This window comes from Grampus griseus (assembly GCF_964374135.1).
Source record: "Grampus griseus genome assembly, chromosome: 1".
In the NCBI taxonomy this organism is placed as follows: Eukaryota; Metazoa; Chordata; class Mammalia; order Artiodactyla; family Delphinidae; genus Grampus; species Grampus griseus.
Genome location: NC_139017.1, coordinates 14,217,395 through 14,240,173, shown reverse-complemented (window position 1 = coordinate 14,240,173; position 22,779 = coordinate 14,217,395). Strand labels below are relative to the sequence as shown.

Genomic DNA, 22,779 nt, shown 5'->3' with positions numbered 1-22,779 from the left:
AGAGAGAGAGTGTGTGTGTGTGTGAATTTTACCCATCATAATCAAAAGTCAGACTACAATGATAGCCCTGCTGTGTGTATCTATTTGAAAGAACTTTCCCTGGCAATGTTAATACAACTAAAATTATTAATAAAGCACCAAAGAAAACAATTTACTTTTTTTTTTTTTTTTTGCGGTACGCAGGCCTCTCACTGTTGTGGCCTCTCCCGTTGCGGAGCACAGGCCCCGGACGCGCAGGCTCAGCGGCCGTGGCTCACGGGCCCAGCCGCTCCGTGGCATGTGGGATCTTCCCGGACCGGGGCACGAACCTGTGTCCCCTGCATCGGCAGGCAGACTCTCAACCACTGCGCCACCAGGGAAGCCCAACAGTTTACTTTTATACCAATTACTTTGAACCGTTATCACCTTTAAACATGATGTCAAAATGCAGTTATGATCAATGTATATCATTAATCATAAATAAAAAAATTTTAATATTGAGAGATATGTTTTTAAAGTGGAAAGATCAGTGAGAGTGTTCTTTGGAGTCATGTGTGGATAAACATCTTTCTTAAGGCATGTGCCAAGTCAGTGTCTACTTTCAAGGATTTTTTTCATAAACTGGAAAGCACTTAAAACTCATTGGTCTATTATTAGGAGTGTCTTTCATAATGTAGGTGTTTGTACAGGACCAGATTGAGCAATTCGGGACCCCAGGGCCCTTTGAAGTTGAGGTTCTTTATGTTATCAGTCAGGACTAATAATAAATAGACAAAATTCTAATTAAAATAAATCATTCATCACATTGCGCTGCTATATAACTGGATATAAATTCTACTATGATAGCCCTGTGACGTGGGGTATAGGCATCTTAATTTCTAGCTTAATCTGACTCTAGTACATTGTTCATTCAGCCTTTTATGTCTATATTCTGCTGTGTCTCTTCTACGGCAAGATCTAAATGATGTGAACACAAGCAGTTAACACTGAATTGGGTGGGAGAAAGGAGGCTGTTTGGTATCTCAGGGACACCTGTCTTTCAGCGAGAAGTGGAGATCAACGATCTTCCCTGCAAGGTCTTTCGGCCACCACCCCAACCTCTTACCCACGTCCAGTGATGGGTCTAGTGCAGCTTGAAGAATGGTGGCCAAATGGTTCACCTGATCCGTGAGTGCACTCAACTGGTTCTGAATACAAATCTATCTCATGACCAAAGAATGGTTACAGTTGCTGCTGGATTCACAAGAATCAAATATCTGTATCTTAGACAAAGGCAGGCAGAAACTTACAAGATGCTTACGCAAAGTCTCCAGTTCTAGCATGGCGCTACCTCTCCACTGTCTAGCCTCTTATCCCAGAGTGCTTGGGTGACCTCTTCTCCCTTGTGAATTTCTAAAGATTTCTTCTGAGTTCCTGTGGTTTAACTACCCCTTCTTCTGCAACAAGATGTTATCATCACAAAATGGGCAGGCAGTTCTTATGACAGAAATCAGATCATTTTTTATGGCGCTTAGGAGAAATTTGGCCCCCTGCTGAATGATTTTAGAACACTTCCTCTCGTGTGTTCTTTACCTAATTAGTGTCTGGTGCTCTTGGTCAGAAGGACCCCTCCCTGTACATTTAAATCACCTTGGTAGGGAAATGCTACCTGAGCTCTCATACCCTTTCAGGAACTGCCTGAGTCTGACATTTTTATACCAAACTTTATAGCAGCCTCAGTCTTCTTCTCTTGTTTTATTTCATATTCATATATAACATTTTATTGTTGCAGGGATGTTCTGCTGTGGGCAGGATTATATGAATATGTCAGATACCACATGCTGCTCTGCTTCCAGTGGAGAATCTAAAGCACATGTTAAAAAGAATGACCCAGTGCCAGTAAAATGCTGTGAGACTGAACTTATTCCAAAGAGCCAGAAATGCTGTAATGGAGTTGGATATAATCCTTTGAAATATGTTTGCTCTGACAAGATTTCAACTGGAATGATGATGAAGGTAATTGATAGAAAACCTCTCGGGCTGATTTGACAATGGAAAGAGAAATACATTGTTCATAACTATTTTTCTAAAATAGGAATATAAAAACTCCTGTGTGCATTATTCATTTTCACATTACATCCATATTAATACCAAATGAGTTCGCTATGATTGATGTTATTGCAATGAATTCTAAAGGAATTAATAATGATTAGCTGTTCTCAGGAAGCTTTACCAGCACTTCAGATTACTGCAGACAGAAAGTCTGAGCCGGCATGTTGCTATGGAGGGAGATGAAGGGAAATTCAGCTTCTTTTCTCTAGCCCCTCAACCATAGACCATCGCTTTCCTTTCATAGAGAACTTACATACAGCAGATTCACTTCACTGTGTTTCTATCATATTCCTTAAGACAGTGCAAGATCAGCAAAAGCCAGCCAACCACAAAAATGAATAGGCCTGTGGGTGCACCATTTAGTTTGTACGTTGAGATGCTCCACATACAGCCATGCCGTGTTTGTTAGCATTAAACTTGACCCAGCACTCTAGAAACCTACCAGTTTAAGGAAAGGATTATGGGCGTTTCAAAAACAAACACCCTACTACGTTTGGTAGTAATTTGTCACTAAGAGGTGGCTAAAAATCGGTGCTTTGGTCACAGACAATAGAAGAGCTCTTGCTGAGTGAGGCAACTACACAATCATTGTGTGGACATCATGGTCTGTCGAATGGACCATAAGTCTTGAGATTTTTAAGGCCCCAGCAAGCACTTTGTGGCAAGGAATATTAAGATATGCATAACTGAATCACTTTGCTGTATACCTGAAACTAACACAACATTGTAAATCAACCACACTCCAATAAAATTAAAATAAAAAAGAGAAAGGAAAAACAGATTACACATAAAATTGTGGAAGAGAGTAGGTACTTCATGAAGTGAATAACCATACAAAACACCCAACAAAAATAGTAACGTTTTGTCTACAAAATTTTTTAAGAATCGATCTGATTTGAACACAACTTCAGTCAGTTCTATGAAAGAAATCTATCCGACACTATGTTCCAAAATTTATTCCAAGCCAGTGTTTTCAGAAGTTTAGACTAGGATATTTTTCTTAAATACTTAGGTTTTTTTGGTCTTAAAGAGCTGGTGATGTTGCAAGAACGTGCCTTTAAAATAACGAGTTAGGAAGCATCTATAAAAAAACTCTCCTTAAAGGGGCACTCATATTTGAAGAATGAAGATAGAAAACCTGTTAGTTTCAGAAATGACACCATCACGCACAACTATGTGTTTCATTATTGCCTACCTCACATTGGATTCCCAGGCATCTCATTTTGGTCAAGAAGAGAGAGCTTCCATTATTTAAGGAGGATGTTCAAGATATAACCATGATCTTTTAAGTTGGCTTGAATTGGCTCTATGAAGGCCAATTAACAGTTGTATTTAAAATTCATATTTAAATGATTATGATTAGGAGATTTTCTGAATGCTGAATCACGCAGTGTGTTATAGGTAAAGTTCAATCCATAGATTCCATTTTGTTTCCTGAAGACCTCTTTCCTGGAGTCTTCCAATTCCTGCTCCAATCTGGACTGGATCACTGTGGGATTTCTGCACAGCTGTCCCAGCCCTTCTTCCCTAAGCTGTCAGTTTGGGAATTCCTTTCACTCCTCCTCTGTGTTGGTCTTTCTGTGTTTGAACCCCAGTTGTCCCTTTTTGCCACCTTCTTTTGAAAAATTATCTCCCTTGATACAGATGCATGAAAGGTAAATGTTTTGAGAGCTTGATGTCTGAAATTATTGTAATTCTATTTCTCATTGGATTGATAGCTTAGCTAGGTATACAATTCAAGGTCAAAAAATATTGCTACACAGGATTTTGAAGGCATTTCTGCATTTTAAAATTTTCATTGCTATTCTGATTCCTGTTTCTTTGTAGGTAACCATGTTGTTTTTCCTATGACAGTTTTTAAGACATTCTCTTTATTCTGCTTTTCTAAAGTTTCATGGCAATGTGCCTCTATGTAGATGTTATTATCATCATTATTATTAATATTCATAATGATATACTTTTTGTGGACTTTTGCAGGGTGGGGTCTACGGCCTTCAATTCCAGGGACTGATATTTTATTATGTCTTTGATAATTTGCCCCTTCTTTTGTCTGTTTTCACTGATCACTTTGGTGTTGGACTTCCTAAACTGATGTTTTAATTTTTTCTTCTTGTTTCTTGCCTATTGATTAACTCCTCATCTTTTTCAGTGTGATGAGATATTGCCTTAACTATATCTTTCCACTTTTCTATTGATTTGTTGTGGGGGTGTTTTTAGCTATCATATGATTTTTTAGTTTTTAAGTACGCTTTCTTGTTTGCTGATTATTACTTATATCATCCTACTCTTGTTTCATTTGTGGAATGTCATTTTTTTAATCATTCTGGAAATATTCATTCCATTGTTGCTTTTTTTAATTGTTTGTTTGCTTTATTCTTTGAATTGTCTCATTTGTTTGGTATTATTTTTTGCCTGTAAAATTTTAGTTTTTTAAATTTATTTTATTGAAGGATAGTTGATTTACAATGTTGCATTAATTTCTACTGTACAGCAAAGTGATCCAGTTTTATATATATGTATATATATTCTCTTACATATTCTTTTCCATTATGGTTTAAGATTGGTACTATTTTAATACTCAAAGAAGTATCCTTAATACTCCATCCTACATCGGGATGGCATACATGCCTGGCTGCCATATGGAGTATCCAGTAGCAAAGAGGGCTGGGGTTCTCACTATGCAATATGCAGAATTGCGTTTAGCTTTCCCACTCTGGCTCCTGGCTTATATCTTCCAGTGGACCCTCTCTTTTTTTTTATTTTTTTAGTTTCACCAATTATTTTCTACGTTTTTCTCATTTTTCTAATCCTTGGCCAAATGCAGCTCTAACAGCACACATACTGCTCACGTTCTAAGCTATGATGTCTTCCCCAGAGTGGTGAGCTCAGGAGCACTTGGCTTGCTTTGACAGTTATCCCAGGGCAGAGTTTGCAGAATATTTAGCCATAGCACAACAGACCTCCTCAGCTTCCCAAAGCCCAGTACGTATTTCTTTGCCATGGCCTGCTTAACCCTAAGCCAATGCCACATACGTTAAGGTTTTGTTATTGTTGTTAAGACAACACCCAACTTCAAAGTACTAATTTGTGTTTTTGCCAGAATACACTGGACTATGCTGAGGTGAAAACAGACATACGCATGTATGGAATGGGTCAACAGAATGAATTTTTTTAAACCTTTCTTGTGACAGTCCAGTGTGAGACTGGCAGATCTCCTCCATGCAACATCTTAGGAACCCAAGTCGCTTCCATCTTGTGGGGCTTCACAGTGGAAAAAGGGAGAGAGTGGATGATTGCACATGTATGCGTCTTCCCTGGATGCAGAAGGCATCTCTCCTGTACACAGTCACACAGACATTTCTAGTCACATGGCTCTTCTTATTGTAGCTGGACTTGAAAATCTAGCGTTCCAGGGGAGAAAAGGCAAAAATGGGCACTCCTGGGCACATAGTCTTGTCTCTGCCACATCCGTCCACTTCCCAGCTTCCAAAAACGTGTGTTACTTCCCCTCCTGTTTCGTTGGACTTTCCATATTCCTTTATTTTCATTTGGTTGGGCTTTAAGAGGAAATGACGATAAATGCACATGTTCGATCCACCATACTTAAATGGAAATCCAACTATATTTTTCTGAAGCAGCTTTACTTTGATGATCGTTGGGAAAATAATTTAACTTATTTTAGGTAAAGAGACAGATTGAATGTAGATCATTTATAAATAACAAAAATGATTTTAAATAAGTTATGCTACCTATATAAAGGGAAGATGAAGTAGAGCTTTGCCTTATAAGAATATTGCCTTATTTATATCTCCTGTAATTTGGGATGATGAAGTATTTCATTTTCTGAGATTAGAGCCTACTAGTATTTATCAATAGCTATAAAATGTCCAGAGATTCACCAGAGAAAAAGTTTATAAATATAAATAATAATGATTATAATGACAGTTCATGAAATATTTAAACTTTCTAAAACTTGGGTGCAGAATACTTCTTATTAGTCCAAATTTCCCAAGAGCACAAGTGCAGATTCTCAAATTTCACATTCTTTATTTTGTCTAAAACTCCATTAGGAAAGTGTCAAAGTAACAATAATAAAATAACGACTCTTGTTATTATTTATAGCATATCTACTAAGTGTAAGGCATTTACGTTATCTCATTTGGGTCATTCAAACAAACCCGCATAGTAAATTGAATTTCCATTCTTTCGCGGAAGAAGCTGAGGCTTTGAGCGGATAAGAGATTCGTTCAAGGTCACAACACCAACAAGTTGCAAAACTGGATTTTGAATCCAGATCTGTGTCATTTCAAAGTAACTGCTCTTTCTAGTATACACACTGCCCTCATTTCCTTTTATGAATTTTGAGGTGTTCATTCATGAACTCAGCACAGGAAAATTTCATTTGAGAGTCGTAAAAACCTATGCCACACGTGTCTAAATGAGCGCTTTCAATTCCCTTCCCCCCCGCCCCACCTCTACCGCTTGACTTAGGAAACCAAAGTCTGCGGGACCGTCTGCCCGGCGTCTATGGAAGCCACAGCGCACTGCGGCAGGTGTGACTTCAACTTTACCAGTCACGTTTGTACTGTGATAAGAGGATCTCACAATTCCATCGGGAAGGAATCAGTCGAAGAAATGTGCTCATCTGCTGAAGAGCCTGTTCACATGGGAAGTGTAAACACACTCTCCTTCACAGGTAACAGAAAGGGAGCCACCTGCCCGCGGCTTAGAAGGGGGAGTGAAAAGCTGCTGAAAACGCAGATTTATTTCACTCTGACCTCAACTCCCTCTTCACCTCATATTAATTAATTCCATCATACTTATGAGCCAGAGAGTTACCAGGCAGTTAGAGGCACAATCTGGATCTGGTCAAAGTTCGTAGTTTAAAGTTTTTCAGAGTCGAACTTTAAACAAGGATGTGCTCTATTTTAAAGTGAGCCTGTAGAGAATGAAGAACAGAGAAATGAATTAGTTATGTGGCCTTTAATGCTATATCCAGTTAATTTGCAATGAGCCTACTTTTCTTTCTCAAAAGTTGGAATGCAGGCTTTCAATAAGTGTCATGAATGAATGTTGTTATTCTTCCAAGCAGAAAAGAGGTAGAAACCTGTCTGGTCACTAAGACCCGGCGGCATCATTCCAAGGAGGAGACAGACTGCGCAGTGAAGTCAGTATCACTTTCCTGATCTTGGGTCTGGGGCCAGAGACTGTGCTCTCCTGCAGCCTGGTGTTTCCCCAAGATGGCCATCATCTTGGGAACAAGAACCTTCATGGTTATTGAAAATAGTCATTTCCAAGCCCCATCTTAGTCCCTACTGCATTAGTCCAAAATAGTGATTCTTAGGCTTGGCTAAGTCAGGTGAAAGACGCTGTAAATTTTAGGATCATCTCCAAAATAGTTCTGCCAGCTATTAATTTTTATTATTCATCCACTTACTTAAGTCCCTGCTTAAGTTTCTGTTTTTTGAAAAATTAGACATGCGTGTGTAACTGTGTGTGTACACACACCTATTGTTTACAGTCAAATGGAATACATTTAAGTGACATAATTCAAGCCAGCTGAGGTCAAATAAACAATAAAACCACTGTATTCCATCATGACTCATCACTCTGCCTTACCCAGCCAATGGGGGGTGATAATGACAAACCTTGAGAAGGAAAACAGTAAAGCAGGATACTGGGATGAGAGGAAGTAGATTAGGAAGGGAAGGAAGGAATAGAGATAAAGTTTACTGAGTATTACTTAGTTCCAGTGCTGTGCTACACAGTTTTTTTTTTTTTAAGTACAGTTGATTTACAGTGTTGTGTTAATTTCTGCTTACAGAAAAGTGATTCAGTTATACATCCATACATTCATTTTTTACTAGTCTTTTCCATTATGGTTTATCACAGGCAATTGGATATAGTTCCCTGTGCTATGCAGTAGGACCTTGTTGTTTATCCATCCTATATATAATGGTTTCAATCTGCTAACCAAACTCCCAGTCCCTCCCTCTGCCACTCCCCCTTTGTGCTAAACATTTTTAAACCTTATCTTAAATTACCCATAAAGCAATCAGGTAAGTATGATCATTTCACAGATGAGGAAACTGAAGGTCAGATCTGTAAAAGTAACTTGTTGTGGTAATAGTCAGGTTCAAATCATGTCACCTTTAGGAGCTGCGGATGTAGTGGACTCCACATGGTATAGGGCTCCTTTCGGAGGGCTCCAAACCTCCCTCAAGCAGTTCCTTCCACCTGCAATGTTCTTCTTAACCATCACACTCAAGGCCAAGGTCAGAATTCACATTCTCAGTTTAGGCTTCCCGAGGCCAGCCCCCTCTCTCCTCTGTGCTCCTGTGACACACGGCCATGCCAGTCACCACTTTTACCACGTATGTGTCATAGGCATCTGGACACTTGTCTCGTCTCTCCTACCAGATTGAAGTATCCACGTGAATAGAACATCCCTGTTTAATTTTACCTTATTTTTAGATTTAGCACACTGTAAGCAAAAAAAAATATTTATTGGAATGCCTTTAGGTAGCCTTGGATAGAAACAATTGGACCACAATTGGAAAGCCTCGGATAGAAAACAATTGGACCACTAATCTCTTCCCACTCCCAGTTATAGATTTAAGTCATGAACCCTCATTTAAAAATTACTTGGGGGCTTCCCTGGTGGTGCAGTGGTTGAGAGTCGGCCTGCCGATGCAGGGAACACGGATTCGTGCCCCGGTCCGGGAAGATCCCACATGCCTCGGAGTGGCTGGGCCCGTGAGCCATGGCCGCTGGGCCTTACGTCTGGAGCCTGTGCTCTGCAACGGGAGAGGCCACAACAGTGAGAGGCCCGCATACCGCAAAACAAAACAAAACAAAACAAAATAAAAATATTAAAAAAAAAAAAACCCAAATTACTTGGTTTTCTTCTAAGACAGGTCTCTGCTTTTATCTGCCCTTGGTAATCAAGGTCCAGATTTTGAAGGGTTTTTAAGACATATTTGCAGTAGACCTCTCCAGAAGAGAATAGCTGTTTCCACCCACTGATATAATGTTGCAGGGGCTTTTAACATCCATATTTCAGATCGGTTTGCCTACCAGAAAACACTATAAATTGAATATGAAAAATAATAAAATTTTACTTTTCATGAAAAAAAATTAAGCACTCAAATGACGCTCAAACAAATTCCACTGCGACCAATTTAGAAGAAAAGTCAACCATTTTTAAAATTGACAATTAAAAGCTACAACCACCAGTGCTGACCAAAATTCATTTGTTCTTACAATCATTTATTTATCAAAAATATTTATTAAATCCTTACTCATAACCAGTCAGTACATGAGGACCAATAACTTGAAAACTAGTAGGAAATTCCATCAGAATTTGAAGCTAATATGAAGAGATAGGGAAATTAATACATAATTACCTCTAATATGAGAAACGATGTGCAGGTAAGTTCTATGATAGAGGTAAGCATAGGATGCTTTGGAAGACTATTGCAAGGACACCTAACCCAGACTGGAAAGACTTCAAGAAGGATACTGTGCCCAAAGAAAGAACTGAAGGGCAAGTTAGAGCCTATCAGTTTAAGGGGAGGTCGGCCAGGCAGAGAGAGCAACACATGCAAAGTGCAGGAAGCAGGAGGAAGCCCAGCAGGTCTGAAAAGCAAGTATCTTGATACGGATGTAGCACATATAAGACAGAGAAAGTAATGGAGAGGAGGCCAAAGAGTGGGGGTCTGATTATGAAGGCATTTTAGGCCACACTAAAGAGTTTACCTTTATACCACAATGAATGGATAGTTAGTGAAGCTTTTTAAGCAGTGGAACGACACAATTATATACACATTTTTGGAAGGATTGCTCTGTTAGCTAAAAAAATGATTGGAGACAAATACATATGGGACCTTTCAGCAATTAACAAGTAAATATTCAGCAAACATACCACCCCAAAACCCAACACCCTCATTTATCAGAATATTAGCCCCATGTAACATGTAGAATGATTTTGAGATAACAAGTTAAAAATAAAAGAAGAAGAATAGTTGGAAATTCTGGCAAAGAAAAAAAGAGCTCTGAGAAATGAGAGAGATGATTGAGGAAAGGTAAAATTTCAACAAGTGATTCCTTATGTTAAAGCAAAAAGAATGGTTTTATGGGCTGGGAACAACTTTGAAAGACCAGGCCTCACAGGAAAATAGAGAAGTAAGGCTAAGACTTGAGAGAGTCAAAAAGGAGAAGAATGAAATACAGTGGAGGAAAGAACAGGAATAAAATGTGGACAGTTGCCACAGCTGAAGTTAGAAATGGCAACATGGGCTTGAAGGCTACACAATGACAGTTATTCGCAGTGAATAGTTTAATCTGCTATAGCAAGAGGTTCAAAAATATAGTTACCATCTGTGGGTGAGTGGACGGACGGTCTGGGCAGCTCAGCCCCACAAGGTCATTCAGGATCTGGTTTCCTCATCATGCTTCCAAGTGGTACAGCCTGAGTTGTCCCAACACCTTAGTTCCAGCCCATCAGAAGGGGTAAGAGTGCTAACAGAAGGCAAATGATTTCCTCTTCAGAAAGTCGTGCACAAATTACCCACGTCACTTCCACACTCCTTCCGTTGTTGAGACCAGTCGTGTGACTACACCAGACTGCAAAGAAAACTGGGAAATGTAGACTCTGGCCAAGAGGTCTCTGACCAGGAAAGAAGGGGGATTTGGGGACCCACTGGTGGTCATCACAGGTACAAAGCAGCAAATACCCTCTTACTGGAAAAAATGAAGACAGAAATACATTTGTATAGCAATTTACATTTTATGAAGTTCTGCAGCATAACTTATTGCATTTTATTTTCATACTAACTCTATAAAAGAGGCAGGGCAGGCTTTATTGTAAGGAGACGCATGTAAGGAGAATGTGGTCAAATAACCCGAGTGGATGGAATGAGAATTAATGCTGCATCCAATGGAGATAGAGCAGGTGGCCAGGAAGTCAAGGAGGACCTCTTCTGATCCCCCTGTCTGATTATCATCCAGAAACTGCCACACAAAAATACAGATGTAGATCTTCGAAATTCACAGAACTAAATAAGTGGAAAGCAGATTTAAATTATTAAACTTTCAAGGAATATTTTGGTAAATTTGTAGCATTTGTACTTCCGAAGTTATTAAAGCTCAAAACTGAACTAAGATGTTTGGGACACCGTTGAATTACGTGGATGATTATCTAATAAAAGTTTTGCCAGGCCAAAAATCTCAGCAGGTTGGTTTTGTTGTTTTAATTAGATTGGTTGTTTTGGGGTTTGGTTTCAGTTCTGGTTTGGTAGAAGATGAAGGAAGTGTATATAGTACACTATACATGGTACATATAGTAGAGTGTGAATTCATTTTTATTCATGAAAATTGTACTATGATAAGCTAAGTTACAAGTCCTGTATCTCATAACAACTACATTATAATTCATGTAATAATTTAAGTAATATTGACAATGTAATAATTGGTAAAATTTATAATAATAAAACTATAAAAGAATCTTGCCAAACCTGCCTCATACAGAAGTAAAGAGGTCATGAACTTGGGAAGCATTAACATCTAATGTACATTAGTCTAGCACTTTTACTTTTCAATCATTTCTTTAATGTATCCATATTTCTCTATTCAGATAGGTGAATTCTGTTCTGTGCAGTTTCATATCTCCGCAGCTAATAAGCACTTGTAATATTTTTTATGACTCAGAAAGTAAAGATCTTACAGCTTTATTTACATACAATAGGATTAGTGCATTGAGCATTTATTTTTAAATGTTTAAGGTTTTGATATTTATTTTCGATATGATGGTAAGAAAATAAAAATTTTTAAAAACCCCGCTGTCCGATTCTCTGTCTTTCCAGATGTGAACCTGGAGCCCTACATGACATACGAGTATAGGATTTCTGCGTGGAATAGCTATGGGCGAGGATTCAGCAAGGCTGTTAGGGCCACAACAAAAGAAGATGTGCCTGAGGGAGTGAGCCCCCCCAGGTGGACCAAAATGGATCATCTTGATGATGTAATAGTCCTCAACTGGAAGAAGCCTATACAATCAAATGGTATTAAGCTATTTTTAAAATTCAAATAACATAATCCCATAAATCCATAAGGAAATTGAAATTAGTGTAGTCTACGTTTAATTGGCATGCATCTAACCACTAAAAAGTATTTGCTAGGAAACTTCAGGTATGTGTCAACCAATCATTCATTTTGTGAAATAACCCTCACAAATTTTTAGCCAAAAATTATTTTCCTTGAATCCCAACATATGTCTGAGCTGCTTTTAAATAAGCAAAGCATATTATGGGAAGGCAGAATAGTTTTGAAAGTAAATGTTTGATAGGGGAAAGAAACAACTGACTGATTATTTATGTCAAGAATCCATCTCCTCCATAAGAGTGAGTGTAATTAAGAACTGCTTGAATATAGCAAAATAATAGCAGTTTAAAATTAAATAATGCAGGCTTCTCTGGTGGCGCAGTGGTTGAGCGTCTGCCTGCCGATGCAGGGGACACGGGTTCGTGCCCCGGTCCAGGAAGATCCCACATGCCGTGGAGCGGCTGGGCCCGTGAGCCATGGCCGCTGAGCCTGCACATCCGGAGCCTGTGCTCCGCAACGGGAGAGGCCACAACAGTGAGAGGCCTGCGTACCGCAAAAAAAAAAAAAAAAAATTAAATAATGCTATATTATCCCATTTCTTCAGAACTCTAAGCCATCTGATTTGTTTGAAAACAGTTAAAAGAGTCTGACACTCAAATTCAGGCCTTCCTCTGCCTCTTTTAGGTCCTATTATTTACTACATTCTTCTCCGAGATGGAATTGAACGTTTTCGAGGAACATCGTTGAGCTTCTCTGATACGAAAGGAATTCAACCTTTTATGGAATATTCATACCAGCTGAAAGCTTGCACGGTTGCTGGCTGTGCCACCAGCAGCAAGGTAGGAGGAGTTTGTCTAAACTCTGGACAGAATCATCCAATGTTAAGACTATATGAAGGTCCAGGTTGTAATGCCAAAAAAGTAGGGCATCCATATGGTGTCTCAACTGAGTACCAACACTTCCTCCTGAAAGGAGAGATCACCACAAGAAAAATTTATTCAAATATCAATGTTTCATTCATCAAAAGAAAAAACTTGAACCAGCATAATCCCCTTAATCCGCTTTTCCTCCACCAACTATTTTTAGATGGTCTTCTATAAATCCATAATAGTTCCCAAGCCATTTCTCAGTTTAAAAGCTTAGAAATTCTATTTAAATATCATTTCAGCAAAAATTGCCTGCTCTTGAGGAACAGAGAAAAGGACAAAGGAGCCTGACATAGAAAATAAAATAGTTCCAAGGCTTCTGCAACAGCCTTGACAAGAAATAATGAAGATCTGAATTCATGCAACAGGGGTCAGATGAAGAGTATCTGAAAGATACAACAGATACCAGGGCACAAAAACTACAGGACCCAGTAGTCAGCTATATGTAGGGGAATAAAAGGAAAGTATTATGGGTATTTTCAGGGTATCTGGCTTGACCAGTTTGTCAGTCATGGTGGCATTCTGCAAGCAAATCAAAAAACAACAGAGGAATACATATATATATATATATATATATATATATATATATAATGGAATATTACTCAGGCATAAAAAAGAATTAAATAATGCCATTTGCAGCAACACAGGTGGACCTAGAGATTATCATACTAAGTGAAGTAAGCCAGACAGAGAAAGACAAATATCATATGATATCACTTTATGTGGAATCTAAAAAAAAAAGAATACAAAGGAACTTATTTACAAAACAGAAATGGGCTCACCGACATAGAAAACAAATTTATGGTTACCAAAGGGGAAAGTGGGGAGGAGGGATAAAATAGGAGTTTGGGATTAACATATACACATGACTATATAGTAAAATAGATAAACAACAAGGACCTACTGTATAGCACAGGGAACTGTGCTCAATATCTTATAATAATCTATAAGGTAAAAGAATCTGGAAAATTATATATATATATATATATGTATGTATAACTGAATCATATTGCTGTATGCCTGAAACTAACACAAGATTGTAGATCAACTATACTTCAATTTAAAAAAAAAAGGAGGAAAAGTTAAAAGTAAAGAATAGGATTAACATTTTTAAAGCTTTTAAAAATATATTCAAGGGGCTTCCCTGGTGGTACAGTGGTTGAGAGTCCGCCTGCCGATGCAGGGGACACGGGTTTGTGCCCCGGTCCAGGAAGATCCCACATGCCGCAAAAAAAAAAAAAAAGAAAGAAAAATATATATATATTCAAGAGGAGGAGCAGATAGCAGAATTGCGGAAGAAAATATTATTTGGCACTTTAAGTGAAAATGTCTAGTCAGAAGCTGGAATAAGAAGTGACTGAAATTTTCTGGAAAGATCTATGAGGGAAGTTGAAGCAGGGAGTTTGAGTGTGGTCATGTAAGGAGAATAGAGAGAGAGGCAAAAACCAAAGACCACAGATGACCAGCCCCCTTGGGGATGCTACTAAGCGAAAAATGGAAGAAACAATCAAACAAGTTAGGAAAATAAGGAAAGAGCCATTTCACAGATGCCAAGCTAGTCAGAGGAGACCCAGTTTTCATATGGTTTAAACTTGAGAAGCGCAGCATCTTCACACACTGTGCAAGAAGCATCCAAGTAAAACGTTCAATCACACACATCAGCCGCAGCTCATGTGAGCTGCTTTTTATTCAACAGACCCCAGAAGCATCTCTGAGTGCCCCACCCACTAAACAGAAGGCAGCTGATTGGCCCAATCAAAAGTTAGGGTCCGAACGGTCCCAGAGCCATTCCGTGCTTTCTGCATAGCAGAATTCCTGCCTACCAGATGCCAAAACAGTTGGTGAAAAAGTGAAATCAGACTTCATTCTGTGAGAAAACAAAGGCAGCCAATTTTCTCCCAAAAATATATTTTGACAATATTGAGTAAATCACTGGTTGATTCTTTTTTTCTTCTCACTTGGTTCTCTTTCTAGAACATTGGTGCAGACACTGTAAAGTCATCCTGGGTATCATAGGAAGAGTATAGAAAAGGCTGCCCATTTATACTGTTCAAAGTGTATTATATGCAAGCAAGTTCAGATGTGGGTTTTGCTCCAAATTTACTGGTGCTTAAAATGTACAAAATCAGGCTGTTAAAATGCAAAGACACCGATGGGCCATATGGAAGTTATCAAGAGTTCTCTAGTAAGACAGTCTGCCAGCCAGCTTTTACTTGTTTAAACTGAGAGCTGCAGTCTGCCATCAAAATTGTTGTTGAACCCGTGGTGATAAATGGTAGTCGGAAGACTTATAGGATATATTCAAGGTCAGATTTCATTGTTTGAATAGGATGCGAGAGAAAGAATTTTAAAAAAGAGGGAGTGCTTCACCAAGCCCTGCTAATGATATGCCAGGCCAGACAACAACATTTTAAAACACAAGTGACATTCTCATTGATCAGAATACCTAGTGTACTATTCCAAGAAATTGCTGTTTAATTCCTGTGTTTTCAGGTCGTTGCAGCTACAACCCAAGGAGTTCCGCAGAGCATCCCTCCGCCAAGAATCGTGGCCCCCAGTGCTGAGACTCTGCATGTGAGCTGGGATGTCCCTCCTAAGCCAAACGGCGTCATTAAAGAGTACCAGCTCAGGCAGGTTGGGAAAGGTCTCATCTACACTGACACCGCTGACAGGAGGCAGCATACGGTCACAGGTGAAAAAAAAAAAAAAGAGGAAAATGTACCGGAAGAGTCTGTCATTGTGGTTAGGGGGGCAAAGCCTCCCAGGGGTGTGCGTTTGATATATGAGGTCACTTCAAAAGGACGTGTTCTCTTGACATATGGTCAGGTCCCACTTATCCATGCTAATAGAAGAGCCCACACTGGCAGCAATAAGCCACAACAGCAGATAACTTCAGAAATAATTTATAGTTGGCTTTGATATGCATTATGTGTAGGGTTTTTGCATCAGTATTAAGTTCTTTTTCAGACAAACAGTAAGATGCATTTTCATTCCCCAAGGATATACTCATAGATAATGGTGCTAGGATAGCCAAGAATGTACTGGAAGGCAGTAGAAAAATCAGCCAGAGGCTAACAGTTGTCTGCTGCGTGGGTAATTAATACACAGAATAGTTGATAGTTGACTGGTTATGACAATTTGTTGTTATTATTAGTAACATTAATTAATAGTAATTGTATTAGTTTTGTTGCTTATTATAACATTAGGTATTATAATTAGCTTTAATACTATAATAATAGTACAGTATAATAGTATAGTGTCAGATAATTACTAGCGTTGATTATAATAATAATTAACATGTTTTAGTCTGAATGTCATTTCTGAAGGGAAACATCTTCTGACTCACCAAGTCTAGATCAGCTTTCCTGATACACCATCACATCACCTTTCACTGCCTGATAGTGTTTGCTTTCTATTTGGCTCTTTATGTCCCCCTCCACTGGAACGTAAGCTCCAGAATCGCAGAGACCGTCTCTACCTCGTTCAATACTGTATCTTTAGCACCTAGAACAATCCATGACATTTCAGTGAGTGCTAAATAAATGAGGAATAAGTGAATTTAATATGTATCAAATACTGTCCTAAGCCCTTGACATTTACGATCTAATTTGATCCACATCACAAACCTATGGGGCAGAGAGAATTATTACCCCCATTTTACAGAAAAGAATATTTCAAGAGATTTAGTAACTTAGCTCATTATTTAGATCTACTGAATCATTCCAAGCAGTGGTGTAAGTTTAGATCCTGAGAACACAGAGAAGAGTTTACAAACTTTTACTTTTTCCCTATTGCCAGGAGCCTCTCTCCAAGGCCTCCTGAGTGAATGCCTTCCTTCCATTAGACCCTGTGCTTTGCAGGGAGCAGTGATACCAGAGATAACGAAACTCACATAGAAGTGCAGAAAGGCCTGGAAAAGCATGCCTGATTTTTCCTTAGAGGAGGCCCCGGCCTTGCTACACAGGTGGAAAAATAAATTCCACAGTTCCCTGACACACAAGCAAGTACTCATGGACAGATGTCCACTGTTTTCCAAAAGTGTCATGAGCCTACAGAAGGTGCTTAATAAATATTTGCAGAACAGCACATTGTGATCGTGATCTGAAGATCCCGAGCTAACCCAAGGATAATGGGGATGGAGAAAGCCCTCATCCATTTACATGATCAGATTTGTTCCTTAGATCCTAGTTCACTAAAGATGAAAATCATCACAAGCCATTGAAATGATGTTATTTTCCATAAAAAAAACTTAGCATGTATACAGTGCTTTATAATTTTAACAAACCATTTGCATTTTGACTCCTGTGATTCTCATCACTTCCCTATAAAATGAGGGATGTTTTTAATATCCACATTTGAAAGATGAAGGTGATAACTGGCCTACTCGGGGTCCCCAAGGCATTCACTGCCTCCATCTATAAGGAAATCAGAATACCATTTAATTACAAAAAAAAATATATGTAGCCTGCTTGCTGTGTTCTAGATAGTATATTAAGTGCTCCAGAATAAGATTGTTGCTCTTAAGAAGCTCCCAGTACTACTGACAAGTTAAGGAATAGCTTGTGTAATGATACACCAACAGAACTCCGTACAGAATGGAGTGGGAGAAATCAAAAGAATGACTGAGGATGGCCATGGAATGTTAATTACAGAGTTTTGAAAGCCAAGTTAAGGCCCATTAAGACTTTGTAGCAGTAAAGGTTTCACAATAAACTGGGATACAAGGATAAAGAATTCTCTTCTTACAGAATCCGTCTACTCAACCAGCAAGGGCTTTGAACTATCGCCAGCTGTACTGGTTTGCATTTTTTAGAAAACCAGAATTTACGTGCCGACGTACCAAATTCAATTGTGAGGTTCAAACCAACAGGATTGATAGCCTCCTTAATTATAAAAGTATTGCAAAGCTTTTTCTTTAAATACCTTCACTCTACCAGCTCTTCCTTTCATTATCATTTTTAATGGATATTTTCATGTCAGAGGATTTTATATGCATAACGTAATGGCAGAATTCCTCTTTTATTAGGATAAACATTTTAAAGTTTTTCTACCTAATTTTATTTTTTGTAAGATTATAAAGTGAAAAAATAATCTGTTAGAATTCATTTTAAACAGATTTAGAGAGTATTTCACTTGAGCACTGTAGCCCTAAAGAGCGATTTCTTTGTTAAATGAGGAAATAAACCTTCATTCAACAAAACCTTACCAAGTACAGTATCCTAATATGCAGTTCCTATGGGACAGGAATGGTGCCTGGCATTAGAGGATCTAAAACCCAAGCTCTGTGTAGTGTTCACACATTTTATCTTCCAGGGAAAATTCAGTTCCATGGTTAGCTGACTGATCAAATTCAGTAGGGAAGTATTTTATGATGAGAATGACTATTTTATTGAGTTCATGGAATTAACTAAAATAATCAAATTTATTTCACATTCCGTCTCAAACATTTGATCCAAGAGCTGCCTGAACCCTCTGGAGATAAAGGTTTTGCTTTTCTCATCATTTCCCAAACCTTGGCATTCCCTAAGTTACAGTCGAATACTGATGAAGCCGTAGCTCTAGTCATCCAGGAGCCTGAGAATCTAGGTCCTTACAAATGACAGAAGGGAGAGTGGGCACCTAGCATCAGCCGCATTGTCTCCATGCTTATTTTTAATTACCTCAAAGCTTTAGAAACATGATCCCGTAAATGCTTTGTGGGAATAGTGGCAAATGCACTCATCATGTGAAATCCATAAATTGCTTATAATCCTCTCAAGATGTTAAAAAAAAAAGCATTAAGTAATTGAAGACAGGAAGTCCTCAGTTAATTATTTAGAGGTGTTATCAATGCTCTAAGTAAACTGAAGCGTTTTCTGCTATCTCACGGAGCCCAATACCATGGGGACCAAGGGGTAGCAGCCATCATCTTCTCATATTCGCTAATGCAAACAGCGCGTGGCAGCTTGTCAATAAAAGACCTTTTCATATCATTTATTACTAAACATGCCCACGGTCCTGCACAGAGCAATCAGGATGTCAGTGACGGCATTGTTTTACTTGGGTTGCCCCGTATGAAACGTGGGCCTCCTAATGTAGCCATCGGGATAGAGGAGAGGAGGAAAGGATTAATGAAATAATTGGGGCCACCGAGAACAAAATGAATTAATCATGTCGTCTTTAGCAGCAGACATGATAAGAGCTTATGTGTCTCTTAACTCTGGGGGAAATGTTTTCCAAATAATTCATTAAAAGTTGCTTCTCGTTTCATTGCACTTAAAGGGGAAGAGTCACCAGCATTAAGTCAACAAGGAGAGAATACTTTGTCTTCCTTTCCCATCCTGTTAGAAGCTCATGAACACCTCCTGTGATAAAATAGCATAAATCCTAACAAGGCTAGTTGTAGCAGAAAATGTACTATTACTGCACTAAAACAGATATACTACATACCACTTTTGAAAAAAATGAGGACATAGTTTGACCATCAATATCCCAAAATGTGGACATTTTTACATGAGGATTTTACATTTAAATAACTCTACCATATGCTCCCATCGTGTGCTACACTTGGCTCTCATGGTATTTATGATACTTTATTGAATATCCTTTCTCTTTGTCTCTGTTTCTCAACCAGGAGTTAAAGCTCTTTAAGGACAGAGGCAACAGCTTCCCGTTTGCCATTGTGTCACCTGTACTGTGATCTATCACAGAACCTAACATATATTAAGTTTTTGAAAATTTTTGTTGAATGAATAAATGTTGACTAGTAAACTAGTATCTGAGTGACTAGATTCCATGTTGGTTGGATATAAAAATCACATTGTCAAACACAGCTAAATCTCAGCCAGGATGGGTGACAATTTGAGGGAACCAGTGCAAAATGAAAGCGTGGGGCCCCTTGTTCAAAAATTATTAAGAATTTCAAGACGATAAGAATAGATTCAAGCACAGGACTCTTCTAAGCATGGGAGCTGGGGTGACTCAGCTTAGAGCATAACTTGTGTGACCATGAAGCCAGCCCTGGTCTCTGGCAATCTGGATTTATTGGCAGTATAATTCTTTTTTTAATTTAATTTTTATTTTATATTAAAGTATAGTTGATTTACAATGCTGTGTTAGTTTCAGGTGTACAGCAAAGTGATTCAGTTATACATATACATATATGCATTCTTTTTTCAGATTCTTTTCCCTTACACGTTATTACAGAATACTGAGTAGAGTTCCCTGTGCTCTACAGTAGGTCCTTGTTGATTATTTATTTTATATATAGTAGTGTGTATCTTTAACTGAAACAGATGGGATGAAAACTGGGATGGCCCTCGTGTCCTCAGAACAGCTTTGGGAGCTTCTGTTGTCATGTGTGATGCTCTAGGCTGCATTTCCCCTACTACCACCTGACCACTGACCGCCAAGCATCAGACCTGTGAAAGTAGATGGGAGAATTCATTTTATTTTCATTTTTCAAATTCCGAGGAAAACCTTGAGCCTAAATACTTGCAAAAATAATAGCACAACATCAACCACTATTTCTCCCTTTCTTTTACCTTTCTTACATATATAATATTATAGCCAAAGAATAACAAGCAACAGCTGCCCAGACACCAATATTTAAAGGAAAAAAAAATTCCCCCGGAATCCCAGATATTTCAAGGTACTTTGCCTGGGCAATCACTACTTCTGTTTAGTCATGACAGTTCTAGCCAACTCCCTTCCTCTGAGATGTATGTCCTTGTTGTGGATCATTTGAGCATCAGACTTTACTGCCACCTGATGCCACATTCGGTTTCTAGAGCAGACAACTCTGCTTGAAAATGTAGGGTAAAAGAGGCTTCAGTCTAGTACGACACCAGACTCCAGGGAAGAAAAATATGTATCAAAATAGTGTTACAAAAATCAAAAGCACAAGGGTCTTTCCTTGGATTATCTTAATAATAGTCTTAATGTTAATATATTTGGAAAGAGAGTCTGCCAAAGAAGTAACTCGTTCAGGAAGTACTTCTTGGGATGAATCTGATCACTATTATATTGAGAAGAGGAACCAAATCTTTGGTCTAGAATTTCACACCAAATACAGAATTAAGAATGCAAATAAGCTTGTAACAAGTAGTCAGAACTGAAAGCCGTGAAGTTGTTTCACTGGCATTTGCAGATGCAAGAGCCTCTTGGTTTGGATGTTTTGACGTCCAATCATATGAGACATCAACTGAACTCCTGTGTCAAAGCCTTGATACAAAAATGGACAGTGCTGATGGCTCCTCTCAAAGAGTCAAGAAATTGGCTTGACTAATCAGGATGGGGAACTGCTGAGGTCGTGCTGGATGATACTATCAAGAAAAGGGGACTCTAGCATGTGAGCTCCTGAAGTATTTTACAATCAAATTTTGTAACACAAATCATAATTTAAATCACCTTAGAGGTCTCTGAAGTGATTCCATGATGTCTTGGTGTACCAGTTTTGAACATTCCAGATTTTCACATAGAATGAGATTAATCTAAAATCGAACCCTGGTGTAGCTCTATCATCACAGACAAGGTTGCTGGTAGATGCTGGAAATTCCTGGGAATCTCCATGAGCAGAGATCACTCTGGGGGAATGAGATCCTGGGGGGAATCACTCAGTGAGATCCCAGGCACGTGGGAGCAAAAGGGAGCTCTTTTCAGCAGCAAGACTAGATGTGTGGTTCAGGTGGGCCGGGGCAAACATCCAGTTTGGGTGAACTGATGCCAGGACAGGTAACCTGCCCACCGGGTGGACAATACTTGGTAACCACCTAACAAAACCTTTTTGAAGTAACTCAAGTCTCTCAGCACTTGACCTAATTATTAACCAGGTTGATTGAGGAACTTGTGAAATTACATATTCATTGGGATTATTTGATAATCCTTCAGAAAATAACAGATGATACTTAGAATAACTGGATGAATGCTTTCAGGTAGCGCTAGCTATCTGAAATTGGAATGGACAAGAAAGCCTTTTCCTGACTAGCTGGAGATTAAAAATTAGAAACAAGCTGTTCTTTATAGAGTACATCCAATGTAATTTACATAGGTATGGATTTTGTTTTCCAGATCATCTTTTTATGATCCATAGGCAGACTTTTTGAGGTCCCTTTTTAACACATATTTAGTCTTGAAAGGAATGTTACTTGAAAGTGTAATTGTAACGAGTTTGGTTATAGTATGCCTCTTTCCTTTATAAGAGAACACGATTTCCTTTAGGGAAGTTCAAGTAATTGGCAGCCACAGTAATCTCCACTCCACTGAAATGTTAAATACTTGACTTTTCTCCATGCATTTGTCTTTCTCAGTTCTACCCCCGCTATTCTTACTCTTTTAGTTCAATGCTGAGCAGTTGAATGATGTTTTCTTTTCTCCTTCTACTCTTTGACTTTAGGATTAAGTTACAGTCGGAACAGTTCCTTGGAGACATCTCTTTATTTCCCTCTTCTCATCCTGATCAATTCATGAGTAGTTTTCAATTGTTGTGCCCTTTCCATTGCCTGTTGCTAATATGTCATATGTATCTCATTTTAAGGACTACCAATAGGGGCTTCCTTAAAATGACAGCAAATTCCAGTTGAAATGTGTTGATTTTATTGAGTTTTACAGAGTCATATATATGAAAGGTCATCCAGTTCATGTAAATCATCTATGCTTCCTGGCAGTCCATGCTTTCCTTACCGACTGTTTGAACCAAGCCTAC

At 38.6% G+C, this 22,779-nt stretch overlaps 1 protein-coding gene across 1 annotated transcript in view; it reads left to right on the top strand.

The window, feature by feature from the left end:
- Positions 1 to 22,779, top strand: part of USH2A (usherin) — a gene marked incomplete at its 5' end in the record, with an annotated part of 770,156 nt that overhangs the window by 577,856 nt on the left and 169,521 nt on the right. Inside the window, 5 exons of the mRNA XM_082666701.1 lie at positions 1,751 to 1,974; positions 6,562 to 6,766; positions 11,934 to 12,131; positions 12,856 to 13,010; positions 15,591 to 15,789. Coding sequence (XP_082522827.1) covers positions 1,751 to 1,974; positions 6,562 to 6,766; positions 11,934 to 12,131; positions 12,856 to 13,010; positions 15,591 to 15,789 — 981 coding nt within the window. The remainder of the gene's footprint in view (positions 1 to 1,750; positions 1,975 to 6,561; positions 6,767 to 11,933; positions 12,132 to 12,855; positions 13,011 to 15,590; positions 15,790 to 22,779) is intronic.